The following is a 23,195-nucleotide window of genomic DNA, read 5'->3' as shown; positions in this document are numbered from 1 at the left end:
TGTACTTATTCTTTTGTAGATAGAAGTTGCTTACACGTAATGTATGTATGGTGTAACGACTTAGCTAAGTTCAGAAGTACTTCAGTATCTTGACACATATTTATCATGATAGATTGTTGGTGTCTTTAGAAGCATCACAAATAAGAAACTGTTTTTATGTTTTAACTTATTTCACTGCTACATAAATTTGATAAACTTGGTTGTTGACATTCCCCGATTCACTCGCCTCCAAGTTAAACTGCAGTTCAGGACCAGCGTGACTAAGGAAACCCAGCAGGCATCTGATGTTCTGGTCACATTGATACTATACATTCAGTTTGGGGAACTGCTTGCTCTGAATCATCATAACATGAGACTTGATACAACATGACTGACAATCTGGTTGTAACATGACATTTGATGAATGTAAATGTATGTACGGACCAATTAATATCTGGGGAGTTTTTAAGTCTGTCAGGATTTCCAGACATGCAAAGTATTTTCTCTGAAAGGGGACACATATTTTTTCACTATCAATACATTATTTCTCTTCAGCATGTTCTGTGAATGGCTTTAATCATTGTCCCAAGGATTTTCCGGAAAAGATGATCTATTTTTCAGAAAACCCCAGGTCACCTCCCCAGAATATTAAAAGGTGGGCCCCAAATAAACTCGAGTAACAACACAAGCATGAACATATGAAGAGCTTAGAGCCATAAGGGCCAATGTCATGTGGAGTTTGTTTTGAGGAAAGTGATGAAAGCACATAATATAATGCATGTTATTGAACTTTCTTTTTTTATGATAAATTCCTAAACATTAAAGCATTCCGACAGCAGAGATAGAAATGTTGTTATAAAAAAATAATTAAAAAGCCAATAAACCTACGTTTTAATTTGTGTAAGGGTGGAAAGGGCCAGTGTCTATATTTTGGCCCTTTTTGACCCTCAGGTATTTGCATGGGATTTAACATGTGAGATTGATAACTACTACTGAAAGTACAAACACATACTATTAAAGTACTTTTGATTGATTTAAACTAAACTAACATTGTTGTAATAGTTCAAATATAATAATAAGGTGTCCAAACTTTCAAAATCTCTCTCAGACAACCAGTTTCAACCACACACGAAAATGCGAACCAAAAGGGCCAAAATCTAGCAAAGTGACTTTGGCCCTTTTGGAACATGACTTTGGCCCTTTTATAGAATTTTAAGTGGCTTTATTTAAAAAACGCATCAATGAAAAAATACTCTATTTTTTTCTACAGGTAGACAAGAACTCATAGATGTTATTTATTCAATAATAAGCGAAAAGGGCCAAAGTGCCTTTGGCCCCTTTTAGCTCTAAGCTCTTCATATCACAATAAACCTATAAACATATAACTGACTGGACCATCACTGAACAAATACACACTAACCAATGTTAAATTCTATGTAAGTAATTGTCCTAGATAGTAGTCATTATATGTGTTTTTGAATATTCCATCGTATGTGTGTCTTGTCCATCTACACCTGTATGTCACCAGCATATAGGGCAACTATTAGAATAATGCCAAATCCCGTGCACAAACCAAGAAGTTGAATCAGTGTGATACCGAACGCGCTCGCTCCATTCTTGATTGCCTTGTCTGCTGCCTCACTCATCTCGGGAAGCTGTAACATAGCACACGTTAACAACATCACATTAGTGTGTTAACAGGAGGTCTCTCACTTTACACATTGAGGCACCAGTGGCCCAATCATCTAAAGTCCTCACAGTTTGCCGTGGAGGGCTTTCAACTCGCCAGAAACAAATGGTCGTTGGTTCGAATCCCCGTTTAGGTTTTTCAGCACCATACCCTTGCCCGTGGATTTTGACAAAGTGATAAACGTTTAAGGTCTGCATCACTTTGTGCTTGAGAATTATCACCCTCAACCATTTGTATGATTCGTGGAATGCCGTGGATGTATTTGTATATGATAAACAGATTATTTTGTTTCTGATCGTTTCCTAAAAAATACAGATTGATGTACCACAATCAGAATTTCGGATTTTCAGTTATGCATGTATCATTGTGAAATAGAATATTTATTCATTATCTACAGTGTTTCCCACTAGCGTGGCCTGGCTTTTATCCAAGACACAAATCCATGTGTAACTGGATTAATCATTGACTTCAAACTTACCATGTCTACAAGTGGTACATAGAGAAATATTCCACCTGCAATAGCAAATATCCATTGGTTTGCTGCCGGGTTTTCTCCAAGGGAAATGCCACCAACAAGACCAAGAATTCCACAAGCAGCTGACAGTGTGTTGTAAAACAGGGCTTTCTTCATCGACATTCCCGAATGCAAGAGGATGGCGATGTCGCCTGTAAACATATAATTATGTTTTAGACGCACGTCACAATATATTGGGCCACATTTGCTGTATTTCTGTCCTACTCGTGTGAGCCAGACAGAACCTTGGTCATTGTCGCAGACAACATACAGAACGGCTACGGGATTGTTCCGAGTGAGTGGAGGTTGATTGGAGTGTTCCACATAGTGTCACACAGATCGTACACAATGTACACATAGTGTCACAAAGATCGTACACAGTGTACACAGTGTGTTTCAGCCAGAGGTATCGATTCACAATAAACACCTCAGATTTTACGGCCTCATCACCGCGAGTTATTTCCAAACTCGTTGTAGAATCACACAGAATACATGTGTATTCCATCCACATTTCCTGTCAAGAATATGTGCAACCCCCTCAGTGCCACGGGACTATATATTGTAAAACGTCAGATTGACCAATCACAATCGAGTATTTCCCAATTGCATGGTAGAATTAGGAGATAAACCCTATGTGGTTTCTATTATAGGTTTGAATTTAGAACGCTATCGCGTTTGGTTTCGAATGACATTAACAGGAATCGAACGTCCAGTTAGAGGCACTACCATCCAATTAGGGAAACTACCATTCCGTTAGAGACCGTCCATTCTGACGCACTGCAGCGGCAATAGTACAGATAGCACGACGATACAGTTAGAGACACTAGCAACCAGTTAGAGACTCTTGCAACCAGTTAGCGACACTAGCAACCAGTTAGAGACTCTTGCAACCAGTTAGCGATACTAGCAACCAGTTAGAGACTCTTGCAACCAGTTAGCGATACTAGCAACCAGTTAGAGACTCTTGCAACCAGTTAGAGACACTTGCAACCAGTTAGAGATACTAGCAACCAGTTAGAGATACTAGCAACCAGTTAGAGACTCTTGCAACCAGTTAGAGATACTAGCAACCAGTTAGAGACACTTGCAACCAGTTAGAGACACTAGCAATGCCTTACCCAGTTCGTGGGGTAGCTCCTCACAGAGTATGGCAATGGAAAGACTAAGTCCGGTTTTAATGTTTTTAGAGTAGGCAGCACCAATGGCCAGTCCATCTACAGCCTTGTGAATTCCATCTCCAAGTAACATTATCCATGCCACTGTCTGAACTTGCTTCTTATCTTTCTTGATCGGACCTGGTTGATTACTTGGGAGTGGTGGTAATTGCTTGTCTTCAATGTCGCTTGTTCCATTAGCAGCAGGTTGCAGTGTAGTCAGCTCAGTCCCTAGGTCACCCTCCTCCACCACCACTTCACTAGCAGCAACATTCTCTTTTTTTCCAGACTGAAACAGTTAATCTTACTGAACAGAGAGAGGTATAGAATCGGTTTAGATTTGATCGTAATGAGATTGAGTTGTGAGTGTTAACATTAGACATTCAAAGAACACTGTCTGTTAGCATCACCTGTCCTTGAATTATTTCAAAATGCAACTAAAACGTATCCATGCTATTCTCCATTCTGAATATATTCATTCCAACCCAAAATGACAAAGTAAAGATCGGTAATGTGTCGATGTATTTGTGCTGCTACTATGTGACCTTGATCCACAGGCACTCACTATAGCTTCATAGACTAGCAGTCACTCACAGAGACCCACCACACCAGGAGTCACTCACTATAGCTGCACAGACCAGCAGTCACTCACAGAGACCCACCCAGACCAGCAGTCACTCACTATAGCTTCATAGACTAGCAGTCACTCACAGAGACCCATCACATCAGGAGTCACTCACTATTGCTACACAGACCAGCAGTCACTCCCAGAGACCCACCCAGACCAGCAGTCACTCACATAGACCCACCCAGACAAGCAGTCACTCACAGAGACCCACCCAGACCAGCAGTCACTCACAGAGACCCACCCAGACCAGCAGTCACTCACAGAGACCAACCCAGACCAGCAGTCACTCATTATAGCTTTACAGACCAGCAGTCACTCACAGAGACCCACCCAGACAAGCAGTCACTCACTACAGTTACACAGACCAGCAGTCACTCGCAGAGACCAACACAGAACAGCAGTCACTCACTACAGTCACACAGACCAGCAGTCACTCACAGAGACCAAAACAGACCAGCAGTCACTCACAGAGACCCACCCAGACCAGCAGTCACTCACAGAGACCAACCCAGACCAGCAGTCACTCACAGAGACCACAACAGACCAGCAGTTCCTCACTACAGCTTCATAGACGAGCAGTCACTAACAGAGACTCACCCAGACCAGGAGTCACTCACAGAGACCCACCCAGACCAGCAGTCACTCACAGAGACCAAAACAGACCAGCAGTCCTTCACTATAGCTTCATAGACTAGCAGTCACTAACAGAGACCCACCCAGACCAGCAGTCACTCACTACAGTTACACAGACCAGCAGTCACTCGCAGAGACCAACACAGACCAGCAGACACTCACTATACCTACACAGACCAGCAGTCACTCACAGAGACCAATACAGATCCACAGATACTCACTATAGCTTCATAGACTAGCAGTCACTCACAGAGACCCACCCAGACCAGCAGTCACTCATAGAGACCAAAACAGACCAGCAGTCACTCATTATAGCTTCATAGACTAGCAGTCACTCACAGAGACCTACCCAGACCAGGAGTCACTCACTATAGCTTTACAGACCAGCAGTCACTCACAGAGTCCCACCCAGACCAGCAGTCACTCACTACAGTTACACAGACCAGCAGTCACTCGCAGAGACCAACACAGAACAGCAGTCACTCACTACAGTCACACAGACCAGCAGTCACTCACAGAGACCAACACAGACCAGCAGTCACTCACTACAGTTACACAGACCAGCAGTCACTCACTGAGACCCACCCAGACCAGCAGTCACTCACAGAGACACACCCAGACCAGCAGTCACTCACAGAGACCAACCCAGACCAGCAGTGACTCACTACAGTTACACAGACCAGCAGACACTCGCAGAGACCAACACAGACCAGCAGACACTCACTATAGCTACACAGACCAGCAGTCACTCACAGAGACCTAAACAGACCAGCAGTCACTCACTATAGCTTCATAGACTAGCAGTCACTCAGAGGGACCCACCCAGACCAGCAGTCACTCACAGAGACCAAAACAGACCAGCAGTCGCTCACTATAGCTTCATAGACGAGCAGTCACTCACAGAGACCCACCCAGACCAGCAGTCACTCACAGAGACCAAAATAGACCAGCAGTCCCTCACTATAGCTTCATAGACTAGCAGTCACTCACAGAGACCCACCCAGACCAGGAGTCACTCACTATAGCTACACAGACCAGCAGTCACTCACAGAGACCAACCCAGACCAGCAGACACTCGCTATACCTACACAGACCAGCAGTCATTCACAGAGACCCACTCAGACCAGGAGTCACTCACTATAGCTACACAGACCAGCAGTCACTCACAGAGACCAACCCAGACCAGCAGACACTCGCTATACCTACACAGACCAGGAGTCACTCACAGAGACCTACCTACACCAACAGTCACTCACTATAGCTACACAGACCAGCAGTCACTCACAGAGACCAAAACAGACCAGCAGTCACTCACTATAGCTACACAGACCAGCAGTCACTCACAGAGACCAACACAGACCAGGAGTCACTCACTATAACTACACAGACCAGCAGTCACTCACAGAGACCAACACGTTTCACTATAGCTAAACAGACCAGCAGTCACTCACATAGACCCACACAGACCAGCAGTCACTCACAGAGACCAACCCAGACCAGCAGTCACTCACTATAGCTACACAGACCAGCAGTCACTCAGAGGGACCCACCCAGACCAGCAGTCACTCACAGAGACCTAAACAGACCAGCAGTCGCTCACTATAGCTTCATAGACGAGCAGTCACTCACAGAGACCCACCCAGACCAGCAGTCACTCACAGAGACCAAAATAGACCAGCAGTCCCTCACTATAGCTTCATAGACTAGCAGTCACTCACAGAGACCCACTCAGACCAGGAGTCACTCACTATAGCTACACAGACCAGCAGTCACTCACAGAGACCCACCCAGACCAGCAGACACTCGCTATACCTACACATACCAGCAGTCATTCACAGAGACCCACCCAGACCAGGAGTCACTCACTATAGCTTCATAGACTAGCAGTCACTCAGAGGGACCCAACCAGACCAGCAGTCACTCACAGAGACCCACACAGACCAGGAGTCACTCACAGAGACCTACCTACACCAACAGTCACTCACTATAGCTACACAGACCAGCAGTCACTCACAGAGACCAAAACAGACCAGCAGTCACTCACTATAGCTACACAGACCAGCAGTCACTCACAGAGACCAAAACAGACCAGGAGTCACTCACTATAACTACACAGACCAGCAGTCACTCACAGAGACCAACACGTTTCACTATAGCTAAACAGACCAGCAGTCACTCACATAGACCCACCCAGACCAGCAGTCACTCACAGAGACCAAAACAGACCAGCAGTCACTCACTGTAGCTACACAGACCAGCAGTCACTCACAGAGACCAACACAGACCAGGAGTCACTCACTTTAACTACACAGACCAGCAGTCACTCACAGAGACCAACACGTTTCACTATAGCTAAACAGACCAGCAGTCACTCACATAGACCCACACAGACCAGCAGTCACTCACAGAGCGATAAACACAGACACACAGACACAAAGAGTCACGTTCACACACAGACACAAACAGAAACCTACAGTCACTTACAGAATTACTCAGCAGTATGCACTCACAGAGACCCGCAGTCACTCACAGAGACCTACAGAGACCTGCAGTCACTCACACAGACCTACACAGACCAGCAGTCACTCACATAGACCTACCCAGACCAGCAGTCACTCACTATAGCTACACAGACCAGCAGTCACTCACAGAGACCTACCCAGACCAGCAGTCACTCACTATAGCTACACAGACCAGCAGTCACTCACAGAGGCCAACACAGACCAGGAGTCACTCACTATAACTACAAAGACCAGCAGTCACTCACAGAGACCAACACAGGACCACATACACTCACTATACCTAAACAGACCAGCAGTCACTCACATAGACCCACACAGACCAGCAGTCACTCACAGAGCGATAAACACAGAACCAGATACATAAAGACCCTCAGTAACACACAGACACAAACAGAAACCTACAGTCACTTACATAATTACTCAGCAGTATGCACTCACACAGACCAGCAGTCACTCACAGAGACCTACAGAGACCTGAAGTCACTAACAGAGACCTACAGAGATCCGAAATCACTCACAGAGACCTACAGAGACCCGCAGTCACTCACAGAGACCCACGCAGACCCGTAATTACTCACAGGGGCACACAGAGACACACAGTCACTCACAGAGACCCACACAGACCCGCAATCACTCACAGAAGCACACATAGACACACAGTCACTCACGGAGACCCTCACAGACCCGCAGTCACTCACAGAGATCTACACAGGCCCACAGTCACTCACAGAGACAGTCACAGACCCGCAATTACTCACAGATGCACACAGGGACCCACGGTCACTCACAGAGACCCACGCAGACGCGCAGTCACTCACAGATGCGCACAGAGACACACAGTCACTCACAGAGACCCACGCAGACCCGTAATCACTCACAGAAGCACACAGAGACACAGTCACTCACAGAGACCCTCACAGACGCGCAGTCACTCACGGAGAGCAACAAAGAAACACACAAATGTACTCAGCGCAGGTGTATTCTGGCATCATTACAAGATCACCTCTATAATACAACATATTGATGTTATATGGAGCAAGGACTCACTCTTTGGAATGCAACTTTTAACAACCGCTCAGACATGTAAAAGAAGAAAAGACCGCCTAACACTGTAGATGTTTTCCAGATATAGTCATCAGCCGTCTCTTCTATAGACATCAGATCAAGAGCCTGTGAACACAGAACACTTGAGATGAGCACAGGGCACAGGATGCGCAAGGCAATGCTTCTTACAGACCTACATCTGGGATGAGGATTAGTAAACTTGTTGCGGGTAACAGACCTACCCCTGGGATGAGGACTAGTAGCCCTGTTGCGGCTAACAGACCTACCTCTGGGATGAGGACTAGTAACCTTGTTGCGGCTAACAGACCTACCTGTTGGATGAGGACTAGTAGCCTTGTTGCGGCTAACAGACCTACCTCTGGGATGAGGACTAGTAGCCTTGTTGCGGCTAACAGACCTACCTCTGGGATGAGGACTAGTAACCTTGTTGCGGGTAATAGACCTACCCCTGGGATGAGGACTAGTAACCTTGTTGCGGATAACAGACCTACCACTGGGGTGAGGACTAGTAACCTTGTTGCGGCTAACAGACCTACCTCTGGGATGAGGATTAGTAGCCTTGTTGCGGCTAACATACCAACCTCTGGGATGAGGACTAGTAACCTTGTTGCGGCTAACATACCAACCTCTGGGATGAGGACTAGTAGCCCTGTTGCGGCTACCAGACCTACCTCTTGGATGAGGACTAGTAGCCTTGTTGCGGCTAACATACCTACCTCTGGGATGAGGACTAGTAACCTTGTTGCGGCTAACATACCTACCTCTGGGATGAGGACTAGTAGCCTTGTTGCGGCTAACATACCTACCTCTGGGATGAGGACTTGTAGCCTTGTTGCGGCTAACAGACCTACCCCTGGGATGAGGACTAGTAGACTTGTTGCGGCTAACATACCTACCTCTGGGATGAGGACTAGTAACCTTGTTGCGGCTAACATACCAACCTCTGGGATGAGGAATAGTAGCCTTTGCGGCTAACAGACCTACCTCTGGGATGAGGACTAGTAGCCTTGTTGCGGCTAACATACCAACCTCTGGGATGAGGACTAGTAGCCTTGTTGCGGCTAACATACCAACCTCTGGGATGAGGACTATTAGCCTTGTTGCGGCTAACATACCTACCTCTGGGATGAGGACTAGTAGCCTTGTTGCGGGTAACAGACCTACCCCTGGGATGAGGACTAGTAACCTTGTTGCAGGTAACAGACCTACCCCTGGGATGAGGACTAGTAACCCTGTTGTGGCTAACATACCAAACTCTGTGATGAGGCCTAGTAGCCTTGTTGCGGCTAACAGACCTACCTCTGGGATGAGGACTAGTAGCCTTGTTGCGGCTAACAGACCTACCTCTGGGATGAGGACTAGTAACCTTGTTGCGGGTAATAGACCTACCCCTGGGATGAGGACTAGTAACCTTGTTGCGGATAACAGACCTACCACTGGGGTGAGGACTAGTAACCTTGTTGCGGCTAACAGACCTACCTCTGGGATGAGGATTAGTAGCCTTGTTGCGGCTAATATACCAACCTCTGGGATGAGGACTAGTAACCTTGTTGCGGCTAACATACCAACCTCTGGGATGAGGACTAGTAGCCCTGTTGCGGCTACCAGACCTACCTCTTGGATGAGGACTAGTAGCCTTGTTGCGGCTAACATACCTACCTCTGGGATGAGGACTAGTAACCTTGTTGCGGCTAACATACCTACCTCTGGGATGAGGACTAGTAGCCTTGTTGCGGCTAACATACCTACCTCTGGGATGAGGACTTGTAGCCTTGTTGCGGCTAACAGACCTACCCCTGGGATGAGGACTAGTAGACTTGTTGCGGCTAACAGACCTACCTCTGGGATGAGGACTAGTAACCTTGTTGCGGCTAACATACCAACCTCTGGGATGAGGAATAGTAGCCTTTGCGGCTAACAGACCTACCTCTGGGATGAGGACTAGTAGCCTTGTTGCGGCTAACATACCAACCTCTGGGATGAGGACTAGTAGCCTTGTTGCGGCTAACATACCAACCTCTGGGATGAGGACTATTAGCCTTGTTGCGGCTAACATACCTACCTCTGGGATGAGGACTAGTAGCCTTGTTGCGGCTAAGAGACCTACCCCTGGGATGAGGACTAGTAACCTTGTTGCAGGTAACAGACCTACCCCTGGGATGAGGACTAGTAACCCTGTTGTGGCTAACATACCAAACTCTGTGATGAGGCCTAGTAGCCCTGTTGCGGCTAACAGACCTACCTCTGGGATGAGGACTAGTAACCCTGTTTTGGCTAACATACCAAACTCTGTGAAGAGGCCTAGTAGCCCTGTTGCGGCTAACAGACCTACCTCTGGGATGAGGACCAGTAGCCTTGTTGCGGCTAACATACCAACCTCTGGGATGAGGACTAGTAACCTTGTTGCGGCTAACATACCAACCTCTGGGATGAGGACTAGTAACCTTGTTGCGGATAACAGACCTACATCTTGGATGAGGACTAGTAGCCTTGTTGCGGCTAACAGACCTACCTCTGGGATGAGGACTAGTAGCCTTGTTGCGGCTAGCATACCAACCTCTGGTATGAGGACTAGTAACCTTGTTGCGGCTAACAGACCTACCTGTGGGATGAGGACTAGTAACTTTGTTGCGGCTAACATACCAACCTCTGGGATGAGGACTAGTAACCTTGTTGCGGCTAACAGACCTACCCCTGGGATGAGGACTAGTAGCCTTGTTGCGGCTAACATACCTTCCCCTGGGATGAGGACTAGTAGCCTTGTTGCGGGTAACAGACCTACCTCTGGGATGAGGACTAGTAGCCTTGTTGCGGCTCACACATACCCCTTGGATGAGGACTAGTAGCCTTGTTGCGGCTAACATACCAACCTCTTGGATGAGGACTAGTAGCCCTGTTGCGGCTAACATACCAACCTCTGGGATGAGGACTAGTAACCTTGTTGCGGCTGAGGACTAGTAGCCTTGTTGCGGCTTACATACCAACCTCTGGGATGAGGACTAGTAGCCCTGTTGCGGCTAACGTGCCGACTGCTGTAGACACCAGGAACATGAGCAACTTTTTGAAGAAGGATGAGTTCATCAGTGGAGCTAGGCAGGCACCCAGGTTGGAAACGAAGCAGATGAGGACCACAAAGCCAACCCCATATGCCCAAACTAAAAACAAATTTGCTTTTATTTGAGCTGAATGTGTTTCGTGATACTAATTCATATGTTTGCTTTCACAATATGTATAATCGTGATATTATTAATTAAAGGTTGGAGTACAATTCTGAACATTATTTGCTATTTCAAAGTTCCCTTAAGTATTCAGTGTTGACGAATGCTTTAGTACAAGGAATGCCCCATGTAAAAATATATTGACAGTCGAGAATAAGATAAATTGCAACAGAGCACCCTACAAAGTTATTTAAGTGTTGATGAGATGGTAATAAGATAGTTAGTAAATTGTTAAACAGGGTGTAATCGTAGTGTTTTGGGGTGGAGTGTTTGGTGGAATGAGGTTGCCAAAGGTTTGCTTGGTTGTTGTAGTTCGTTCTTGGTTATAATGATTGTGGCTTGATTTAAATACTACCGTTTTGTTTAATTGGACTTGTGTTCGAGAGTAGTTGCTGTTTGTTGGTGCGTATTTGTGGTTGGAAAATAGTGGCTCGAGGTTGGTGCGCACTTGGTGTTGGAGAGTAGTGACTGGATGTTGATGTGCACTTGGTGTTGGAGAGTAGTGACTGGATGTTGGTGTGCACTTGGTGTTGGAGAGTAGTGACTGGATGTTGGTGACAACTAGGGGTTGGAGAGTAGTGTCTGGATGTTGGTGTGCACTTGGGGTTGGAGAGTAGTAGTGTCTGGATGTTGCATTCGTGACCAACTCGTGTTATTCCGGGACCAGCCGAATAGCGACTCGTGCCCCTCTCGTGGCAATTTTTGCGACCGGGTTCCGTCTGAGCGCAAACGGGCATACCTGAAACAATTGTCAACTCGTTGCACAATGGTTCACATACATTTCCCCATATATCATTTATATTTCAGATGCAATTAAAAGCACATCAGGACATGCGAAATTATATAGTATGATTGAACACATTTAACTGTGTCTTGGGTATATCTTTAGATGTAAGACATATGTAAAAACAGAAATTATTTTTGAGGGATTCTTTGATGAAGAACTTGAAATCATACGCGCATTCTGATTGGTTTGTCGTATTTTCGTACATAACATTCATCGATAAGGGGACGATTCTTCTTGCAGGTTACGGAAAGAGGCGAGTGGCGACGAATGTGGATGTTGGTGTGCACTGGAGGTTAGAGAGTATTGGCTGGGTGTTTGTGTGTGCTTGGGGTTGGAGAGTAGTGGCTGGATGTTTGTGTGCACTGGGGGTTGGAGACTAGTGTATTGATGTTGGTGTGCACTAAGGTTTGGAGAGTAGTGGCTACATTTTGGTGTGCACTAGGGGTTGGAGAGTAGTCGTGGCTGGATGTTGGTGTGTCTTAGGGGTTGGAGAGTATTGGCCGGGTGTTGGTGTGTACTGGGGGTTTGAGAGTATTGGCCGGGTGTTGGTGTGTACTGGGGGTTTGAGAATTTTGGCTGGATGTTGGTGTGCACTGGGGGTTGGAGAGTAGTGGCTGGATGGTGGTTTGTACTGGGTGTGTGTATTTCTTTATAAACATACCTTTCCATGACATCAAAATACTTCATTCACCAAATTTCAGAACATAAAATAAGTACAAGTTTACAGTCACAAAAGTGAACAGGTTGTTGTTCTTTAACAAAATATGTAAATAACGTTTTCAAGAGCCTGTTCACTTTTGTGAACTGTAAAAGTGCACTTATTTTATTGTATGTTCTAAAAATTTGGGGAATGAAGGATTATGACGTCATGAAAAGGTACATTTGTTCTATGGATGAAGGTAAATATATGTTTCAAATGAGGCTGTTCTGGGTGAAACGGGTTGATATCTATTGTTTCTTTTCGGTCAAGTTATTGAAATATTTGTTAAAACTATTGAAAATGGAGGCATGGAGATATCCTTATCAATGTTATAAATGTTAAAGCAAGCTGTCAGTCTGTCTGTCCGGCCTGCCGCCCGCCCGTCTATCTGTTCTCATCTCGTAAACTAAACAATGTTCATAGATGACGCATACAACTACGGAAAAACACGAATCATTCAGACGGCTCTCACCTTCCTTTCGCGATGGCTTCTTACGATGTCTGGATTCCCCCAAACCATGGACTCCCATGTGTCTGCAGTGGTCCGCCTCCAGGGACATGACCACTGCTGGAAGTGCGTCAAGCAGCATCGACGCGTTCAGGTGAGAATCCACTGCGTACGTGGTGAATACATCTTCGCCAGTGCCACACTGAAGGAGACAATAAACACGTATCAGTTGTACTCTCTTCAGGGGTCACATAGTGTACCCTCATGGAGACTCGAACCCAGGTCTTTGGCGTGACGAGCCAACGCTGTACCCACTATGCTACCCTACCTACCCGCAAAGTGAAATAAAGAAACACACATCATTCGATACTTTGGATGATCTCGTTGTGGCAGTTTCACGAGTGCAGTCAGCAAAACGAGGCCAGAGCAAAATCACCGACTACATATCTTCCCGTATGTAAATCGTAAAATGCTTTATACATATTTCATGAACAATGTTCCAAAAATATGATGAATGATTTAATTTTATAAAAATAATATTATGAAATGTAATTCATTGAATGCTATGAAGTAATCACTTTTAATACAAGTCAATGCTGCAATTACGTGTATTGTGTTTTACTTTTATCCAAGATGGCGGACGTTTCCGAATATAACGAACAACGTATATAACGAACTGATTTCTCCGGCCTCTTGTAGTTCGTTATATTCATGTTCTACTGTATTATACATTGTACATATATAACATTTATACATTGTGGATAATTAACATTTATACATTACTCATAATTAATATTTATACATAACGTATAATTACTTTTTATACATTGTGCATATTTAATATTTATACTTTATGCATAATTAACATTTACACATTGAACATAGTTTCATCTTAATAATTTAGATTACACTGTTAATATGCAAAAAAACCCTTTTTTTCTGGCAGAAACTTTACCAACTGAAAATATAAATTTCAGACAAAGTATAATTTTTTTCCCGATGAAGTCTATCTAAAACACATAACCTAAATACAACAATAGTGTATGCAGAAAATGTTAATCGTCTGTTACATGTTTGCGAGATAACACGCGAAAAAGTGAAAAACACGTGCACCACGGACAACTGCAAATGCACGTGCGTGTAAGGGTATAAAACGATTGCAACGGCAAGTAAGACATCTACAGTGATAAAAAAAAACACAAAAGAAATGCCACGACTCACAGTCGAACAACGTGAACGAGCCTTGGGTATGGTACAGATGGGAGCGACCCACGCCCATATTGCACGAACCTTCGGTTGCTCCCGTGTTGCCGTTACCAACTTGATGCAACGTTACAGACAGACAGGGCGGACCGCTGACAGGCCAAGAACAGGCAGACCCAGGGTGACCACGCCCCATGATGACCGGTACTTGCGTACCTTGCACCTCCGAAATCGCTTCCTGACAGTGACGTCATCGGCGACAAATGCCTTAGGTCACAGGGTTAGTCGACAGACAGTGGCCATGAGACTCAGGGCTCATGGAATCAGGGCTTTTAGACCATACAGAGGACAGCTATTGACAGCGCAACATCGTCGTCTGCGATTGAGATGGGCCCGGACTGTACGACGTTGACAACGACGTGACTGGCAGAGGGTTGTCTTCACTGACGAAAGTCGATTCTGTATGTTTAGGGCTGATGGAAGACAACGTGTTTACCGCCGAAGGGGTGAACGAACGGCGGCGTGTTGCGTGCAGGAGGTCGTACCATATGGTGGAGGGAGTGTCATGGTGTGGGGAGGGATCTGTGAGCAGGAGAGGACACCGCTGGTCATCGTTGACGGAAACTTGACAGCTCAGCGTAACATGGATAACATTCTTCGTCCAGTTGTCCTACTATTTCTCCAACAGCAGCCACGTGGTGTCATTTATCAGCATGACAACGCTAGAGCCCATACAGCCAGAATTGTCACTAACTTCCTCGCAGCCAACAACGTCAACGTCCTGCCGTGGCCTGCACGCTCATCCGACATGTCCCCCATAGAACACCTCTGGGACTTGATGGATCGTCGTGTTCGACAACGACCACACTCTCCAGCCAACCGGCAAGAACTGATCTTGGCCCTCCAAGAAGAATGACCTCATCAGACGACTGACTTTTTCTGTGCGTCGAAGAGTTTTTGCGTGTATTAAGGCATTTGGTGGTCACACACGCTACTAATGACTTGTTATTGAACGTGAGCGATTGTTTATGTACTCTGCCTATTGTCCATGATTCTGAAAGCTCGAGTTTTGTACCACACCCAACTTTGGGGGGCTCTGACGTCATTCTCGGTCGCGGTATGATTGTCATTTTCAGTGTTGATTATGTTGATATATGTATCTTCTCAATACACTTTACTTCATGCATGTATGTTTTGTTGTTTTTGAGCAAGAGTGATTTCAAACTCTGGTAATGTTTCTTTTGGACGTCAGTTTATTTAGTTGCATCATGCAAAAACAAAGTTTAAATAGCCCTAACTTATATTTGTGTCCTGAAATTGCCAAAATAAAGGCTGTGGTTATGTCTTTATTTAAGTTCTGTTATTTCCTGTCTAAAACGTTCCGAAACGTGATGGATACAAGTATCAATTTCATCTCACGGATCCGAGAAAGCGGCTTTGCAGAACAGCCGGAGTAATGACATCCGCGCCATGACTCTCAGATATCACCTGGATTGTTTCCCTTTCATTTCTCAAATCGCTATTGGTGAACACAGGACAGGTTTAACTGATCAGACAGTGTGCATGCACACCCAATACACAGGACTTCTTTGACCATTTAAAGACGGCTGTGTGACGTTTGACAACATCTATTGCAACCCGATACCGTCAAAATGAACATTACAAATAGAAATCAAGTCACGCCCGGTAATTTAAAAGTAGGCTAGTTTATGTGGAACGTGATTCATGATAAATGACCACATGACGTAAGGGTGGTCAATACATTCTGACCGGATCAGTTGGTCAGTTGCGCTGGTCCAGTATCAAGTTGTGCTGACTGAGCGCTTTGTTACTTCCAATTGAGAGCCTGGGGCATCTCATGGGCAGCGTCTGCTTAGGGGAACTCTGTAGTAGTCTGATGTTCTTTATCCACGGAGTCTAATACGTACGTGAACATTTTTCACACTGACAGATTTAGTCTTTCTATGGCCCTGTTGGTGTTGTGTCAATGCAGAACTGTTGAAGATGCGTGTCAATGTGAAACATGTCACTCACTCCCCTGCAAACCCTGTCATGTCAAGTGTCAATTGTTACCCGAATGTCTACAAGAGCCTTCACCATCGTCCAACTGTGTCCAAACTAAAGATTAGATGATGGCCTGACGTCATTTGGCATTTAGCCAGCATGTATCTTTATGCATGCTTCCTCAAGCTACTATTCGTCTTTGTATCCCCTTAACCTACTTTCCCATCGACAATTTCTTATCATTGTGTGCACCACATTTGCACATCTTGGCATTTCTTCTCTCAGGGAAATTAACTCAGAAACACATAATCGTATGTAATTGATCTGTGCCAGAATATGTATTAAAGGTTTGTAGAACCAAACTTAATGTGACAACTTTGAAATTTTAACAATTAAAAAATGTAGCAGAGTTTCACTTTGTAAATAAGGTCTTCTATACTTTCTATAAAATACCATGTGATATTGTGCTTGCCGTGAAAAAGTCAAACGCTTCTCAACTGTGATCAATACCGATACGGTGTAGGCGACACCCACGATTCCGTAATCTTCTGGAAGTCTTTGACCACGTGTGTACCGAAAACCAAACATTGAAACGTGTAAGTGATAGGCAAGTTGTAGGAATTAGACACCAATCATAGCGACAAAGCCTTTCCATAATCATGAGAAATCAAAGAGTTCATTGTACCAGGACGAATATGTGTTTTTGAATCATGTTTAAATGGAGAAGATACAAGGTGACCGCGAAAGGTGGTCGAAACCTGTCTCATCGTTTGTAACTGTCATAAACACATGAAAAGGCAAGTCAATTGTTCACCTGAAAAAGCCAAATGTCAAAATAGTGAATTATTGTTTTTTGTTTTGTTTTTATAAGTGGCGTGTGCTAGCGTCAAAACAAGACATGCTTACCCTTTTCGGGAACACCTGGTGTCATGGCTGGTTTTTAGAGATCCATTCATATAATTTGTACAACTATTTTGCCTTTTACGCCCAATGGAATCTTCTTGGGCAGATAATGGAGACTGATTAAACCCCTGAGTTGACGTTTTTAATATTCACTTTTGTGTCAAATTTGAAAATGTCATCCACATGCATAACATAAAAGTTTTTGAAAGTTTTACTGAGGCCATGAATGTTGTGTCCATGATTAACAACTTTTGATCCAAAGTCGTATGATGTCCTTTGAAATCTTCGAAGAAAGAACATGTTCGATTGTTCCCCAAAATTTGTGAAATGGTGGCACCAAGGGCTGGAGCTGCTCAAATATTGCTCGACATAAGGGGCGGACCATTTGCTATTTAAGGGTTGGGGCGTGGTTTGGGAAGCGTCATGGTTTGTTTCTCATTTTTAGGGGCTGATATGTTTTTTTGGTTCATAAAAGAGAGCTGAGATTCTTTTACGTAAAATTTCAAATTATATCTATTGATAAAATATGAAAGACCATATTACACAACACCATGTGTACGAAGAGCCAAGTGTGCAGTTTTCTTTAGATTGGCAGAAAACTGGTCAACCTAACGTGTTTGTACTCACAACTGCTCGAGGAATGTACTTTGCAATTACTAAGATTGTGGATGATGGATATAAATAGCATAACCTTTGATGTAAACTGACGAAGAAACTGAAATTTGGACACGTTGGGTCCAAACCCCGAGTAGTGTTACAAAATGACTAACTGAGAATCAATCGCCAAACACAACCAAAACGTGCAGCTGAGTAATACTCCTGCTACAGAAGCTCAGTGGAACTTGAGTTTGAAGTGAAACTTTGACTGCACTTACAGCATGACAACCCACAAAGATATGCGTATAAAAGGAACACGATAGTTCATTCGATATCCAGGAAAAATCTAGATACGTATCCTCCATCTGAGTAATCGCACCATCACGGTGACGGCCTCAGTCAGCCACTGGACAGAGCTTGCAGACCACTACGAGACGTAACGCTGACACCAGAACACCAACATCGGTGGGGAGAAACTAGCAAAGAGTAACGTTCACAGGAGAGGGCAGATTTCCAGCTTTTCCAAGCAGATAGGCGAATTTGTGTCACGTGACGTTGTTGCGTTCAAGATGTCGAACCGGTATCTGTAACTAAGTCAATGCGGTATCTGTAGCCCTGTCAAGGTAGCATCTGTAGCCCTGTCAAGGCGGTATCTTTACACCTGTCAAGGCGTTATCTGTAGCCCTGTCAAGGCGGTATCTGTAGCCCCATCAAGGCGGTATCTGTAGCCCTGTCAAGGCAGTATCTGTAGCGCCGTCAAGGCGGTATCTGTAGCCCCGTCAAGGCGGTATCTGTAGCCCTGTCAAGGAGGTATCTGTAGCCCCGTCAAGGCGATATCTGTAGCCCTGTCAAGGCGGTATCTGTAGCGACGTCAAGGCGGTATCTTTAGCCCCGTCAAGGCGGTATCTGTAGCCCTGTCAAGGCGGTATCTGTAACTAAGTCCATGCGGTATTGTAGCCCTGTCAAGGTAGCATCTGTAGCCCTGTTAAGGCGGTATCTTTAGACCTGTCAAGGCGGTATCTGTAGCCCCGTCAAGGCGGTATCTGTAGCCCTGTCAAGGCGGTATCTGTAGCGCCGTCAAGGCGGTATCTTTAGACCTGTAAAGGCGGTATCTGTAGCCCTGTCAAGGCAGTATCTGTAGCCCTGTCAAGTCCGTATCTGTAGCCCTGTCAAGGCGGTATCTGTAGACCTATCAAGGCGGTATCTGTAGACATGTCAAGGCGGTATCTGTAGACCTGTCAAGGCCGTATCTGTAATCCTGTCAAGGCGGTATCTTTAGCCCTGTCAAGGCGGTATCTTTAGCCCTGTCAAGGCCGTATCTGTAGCCCTGTCAAGGCGGTATATGTAGCCCTATCAAGGCGGTATCTGTAGACCTGTCAAGACGGTATTTGTAGCCCCGTCAAGGCGGTATCTGTAGCCCCGTCAAGGCGTTATCTGTAGCCCTGTCAAGGCGGTATCTGTAGCCCCATCAAGGCGGTATCTGTAGCCCTGTCAAGGTGGTATCTGTAGCCCCGTCAAGGCGGTATCTGTAACTAAGTCCATGCGGTATCTGTAGCCCTGTCAAGGCCGTATCTGTAGCCCTATCAAGGCGGTATATGTAGCCCTGTTAAGGCGGTATCTTTAGACCTTTCAAGGCGGTATCTGTAGCCCCGTCAAGGCGGTATCTGTAGCCCTGTCAAGGCGGTATCTGTAGCGCCGTCAAGGCGGTTTCTGTAGCCCCGTCAAGGCGGTATCTGTAACTAAGGCATGCGGTATCTGTAGCCCCGTCAAGGTAGCATCTGTTGCCCTGTTGAGGCGGTATCTTTAGACCTGTCAAGGCGGTATCTGTAGCGCCGTCAAGGCGGTATCTTTAGACCTGTAAAGGCGGTATCTGTAGCCCTGTCAAGGCAGTATCTGTAGCCCTGTCAAGGCGGTATCTGTAGCCCTGTCAAGGCGGTATCTGTAGACCTATCAAGGCGGTATCTGTAGACCTGTCAAGGCGGTATCTGTAGACCTGTCAAGGCGGTATCTGTAATCCTGTCAAGGCGGTATCTTTAGCCCTGTCAAGGCGGAATCTTTAGACCTGTCAAGGCGGTATCTGTAGCCCTGTCAAGGCCGTATCTGTAGCCCTGTCAAGGCGGTATCTGTAGCCCCGTCAAGGCGGTATCTTTAGACCTGTCAAGACGGTATTTGTAGCCCCGTCAAGGCGGTATCTTTTGCCCTGTCAAGGCTGTATCTTTAGCCCTGTCAAGGCGGAATCTTTAGACCTGTCAAGGCGGTATCTGTAGCCCTGTCAAGGCCGTATCTGTAGCCCTATCAAGGCGGTATCTGTAGCCCCGTCAAGGCGGTATCTTTAGACCTGTCAAGACGGTATTTGTAGCCCCGTCAAGGTGGTATTTGTAGCCCCGTCAAGGTGGTATCTGTAGCCCCGTCAAGGCGGTATCTTTTGCCCTGTCAAGGCTGTATCTGTATCCCTGTCAAGCGGTATCTGTATCCCTGTCAAGCGGTATCTTTAGCCCTGTCAAGCGGTATCTGTAGCCCTGTCAAGGCGGTATCTGTAGCCCTGTCAAGGCGTTATCTGTAGCCCTGTCAATCGGTATCTGTAGCCCTGTCAAGGCGGTATCTGTAACCCTGTCATCAGACGTCTAACATCTTCTTCCGTTGCCGAGTTGGGGCGTGCACTGATGCCCGTGGTGGGCATACATCGTACTGACTGACAATTGTCACATTCAGAAGTGTGAAATGGAGTTTCATATGCTGGTTTTAGTCTTAATGGTTGATCGATTACTGAACAGCTGACGCCACCTCCAATATCATAGTTTTTGCTCTCATTCACGGCACTCCTTGTAACGATGTTGATAATACATGTCTGTTGACAATATATGTAACATCCTTGACACTGGTGCTGTTATGATTAATAGATATATGTTACATGCATACTGTCCGTCTTGTCTCGATGTCGAAGATTATGGTATTTCTCACGACATATTTTGTATTGATGAGGATGGCCATATTTTGGTAGAGACTTTTTTATTGAGGATGCGATTTTTATTTAGCAGATGGAGTTTTTTATTTGCACAGTATTATGGGCTATTGTGGTTTTTTTACCCCACCCCCCCCCCCCCCCCCCCCCCCCCCTAGAAATCAAATGGTCCGCCCCTAAATTGAGAGCTGGCTATTGGAAAGTTTGAAGTCACCCCCATCGTACAGCCTTGTGGCTGGTTTTACTTTCATCGTATATATTTACGCATATACCTAAATATAAAACAAATGAGGTCTCTTATAATTCTAGCGGGGTACATCAGTGGAAGGGAATTTGCGATTTTACCATTATTGAACGATATCAGACCACCAATACACCTTAGCTTAAGTTAAGCTTCTTAGCCAAAGAGCACTATAAGACAAAACGAGTTCTCTGAGCGCAGATAGTTCACCTGTGTATATGTTCCTACCTTGTCAGTGCATGAGGAGTTAAGAAACATCTGTTGGCACCATTGCGCTTCATCGTGGCCATGTTCGACATGATCTGGCGCCAGGTCCTTTACTTGGAGACTAGCATACATGGCCAAGAACCCACCCCTGGAGAGAGCAGTGCCGGAGGTGTACTTAGAGATAAGGTTCTCCAAGTACATGAGAGAGCTAGTTTCCCCATCGCTCCGGTGACGGTCTTCAGCTGTGCAGACTACACACAGTAGATACAGGGTGCAGGCAGGTAGGTGTTCCCTCCACATGTTGCCCTGTAGGTGGCAAGTCGAACTCTGCTGGTTCCAACTTCCCCACTGCCTTCTTAATTAAGTAATTTATTCAAATCATGTCCTGGCTTTTTGCAAGTGTCAAACATATCGTCACACTACTTGAGGCATGTATTAAAAGTCACGCACATGAATGAATCTCAGATTGTACATTGTACGTCATCGTAAACCCACCCAGAGAGGAGGAGAGGGAGAGAGAGAGAGAGAGAGAGAGACAGAGAGAGCGAGAGAGAGCGAGGAGAGCGAGCTGTACACTTCTCGAATATATTACCTACCGATATAGATTTCTAGGTGTGTGTGTGTGTGTGTGTGTGTGTGTGTGTGTGTGAAAGAAGGGAGAGAAAGAGAGAGAGAGAGAGAGAGGAGAGAGAGACGAGAGAGAGAGAGAGAGAGAGAGAGAGAGAGAGAGAGAGCTGTACACTTCTCGATATATTACCTACCGATATAGATTTCTAGGTGTGTGTGAGAGAGAGAGAGAGAGAGAGAGAGAGAGAGAGAGAGAGAGCGAGAGCGAGCTGTGCACTTCTCGAATATATTACCTACCGATGTAGATTTCTAGGTGTGTGTGTGTGAGAGAGAGAGAGAGGAGAGAGAGAGAGAGAGAGAGAGAGAGAGCGAGAGAGCGAGAGAGCGAGCTGTACACTTCTCGAATATATTACCTACCGATGTAGATTTCTAGGTGTGTGTGTGTGTGTGTGAGAGAGAGAGAGAGAGAGAGAGAGAGAGAGAGAGAGAGAGAGAGAGAGAGAGAGAGAGAGAGAGAGAGAGAGAGAGAGAGAGAGCTGTACACTTCTCGAATATATTACCTACCGATATAGATTTCTAGGTGTGTGTGTGTGTGTGTGTGTGTGTGTGTGAAAGAAGGGAGGAGAGAGAGAGAGAGAGAGAGAGAGAGAGAGAGAGAGAGAGAGAGAGAGAGAGAGAGAGAGAGAGAGAGAGAGAGCTGTACACTTCTCGAATATATTACCTACCGATATAGATTTCTAGGTGTGTGTGTGTGTGTGTGGTGTGTGAGAGAGAGAGAGAGAGAGAGGTGAGAGAGAGAGAGAGAGAGAGAGAGAGAGAGAGAGAGAGCGAGAGCGAGCTGTACACTTCTCGAATATATTACCTACCGATGTAGATTTCTAGGTGTGTGTGAGAGAGAGAGAGAGAGAGAGAGAGAGAGAGAGAGAGCGAGAGAGCGAGAGAGCGAGCTGTACACTTCTCGAATATATTACCTACCGATGTAGATACGTACTAATGTCTGAATACGTCCCCTTATTATGTAAGATTGCTAAATTTGCAAAGAAATGTCCCACAACTATTTAAACTGTCTCAACAAATGTATATCTATATAGAAAATGTAAATATCTGCATGTTCACTATATGTTCCTTTTTCTCATTCTCTCTCTCTCCCTCTCCTCTCTCTCTTTCTCTCTC

At 45.5% G+C, this 23,195-nt stretch overlaps 1 protein-coding gene across 1 annotated transcript; it reads right to left on the bottom strand.

Annotated features, from left to right (window-relative positions):
* Positions 1-1,334: 1,334 nt before the first annotated feature.
* On the bottom strand, positions 1,335-21,790 carry LOC124142957 (metal cation symporter ZIP14-like). Its single transcript, XM_046511725.2, has 7 exons — positions 21,477-21,790; positions 13,363-13,540; positions 11,171-11,340; positions 8,168-8,290; positions 3,302-3,626; positions 2,148-2,335; positions 1,335-1,634 (listed from the first exon to the last, which is right to left on the bottom strand). Exons 1-7 carry the CDS (start codon positions 21,753-21,755, stop codon positions 1,488-1,490), a joined length of 1,410 nt encoding a protein of 469 aa, XP_046367681.1. The 5' UTR covers positions 21,756-21,790; the 3' UTR covers positions 1,335-1,487.
* Between the last annotated feature and the right edge of the window lie 1,405 nt (positions 21,791-23,195).

The sequence above is a fragment of the Haliotis rufescens genome, unplaced genomic scaffold (genome assembly GCF_023055435.1).
Source record: "Haliotis rufescens isolate VD_foot unplaced genomic scaffold, xgHalRufe1.0.p SCAF_6, whole genome shotgun sequence".
Lineage (NCBI taxonomy): Eukaryota > Metazoa > Mollusca > Gastropoda > Lepetellida > Haliotidae > Haliotis > Haliotis rufescens.
Note: the sequence above shows the minus strand (reverse complement) of the source record. Positions and strands in the feature narration are given on the sequence as shown.

Excerpts from the sequence above, each read along its gene's own strand:
- LOC124142957 (XM_046511725.2), bottom strand. The coding sequence starts at position 21,755 with ATGTGGAGGGAACACCTACCTGCCTGCACCCTGTATCTACTGTGTGTA. Across the intron at positions 13,541-21,476 it reads ACTCCTCATGCACTGACAAG|TGTGGCACTGGCGAAGATGT; the intron begins GTAGGAACATAT and ends TGTCTCCTTCAG. Across the intron at positions 8,291-11,170 it reads TACTAGTCCTCATCCCAGAG|GCTCTTGATCTGATGTCTAT; the intron begins GTTGGTATGTAA and ends CTGTGTTCACAG.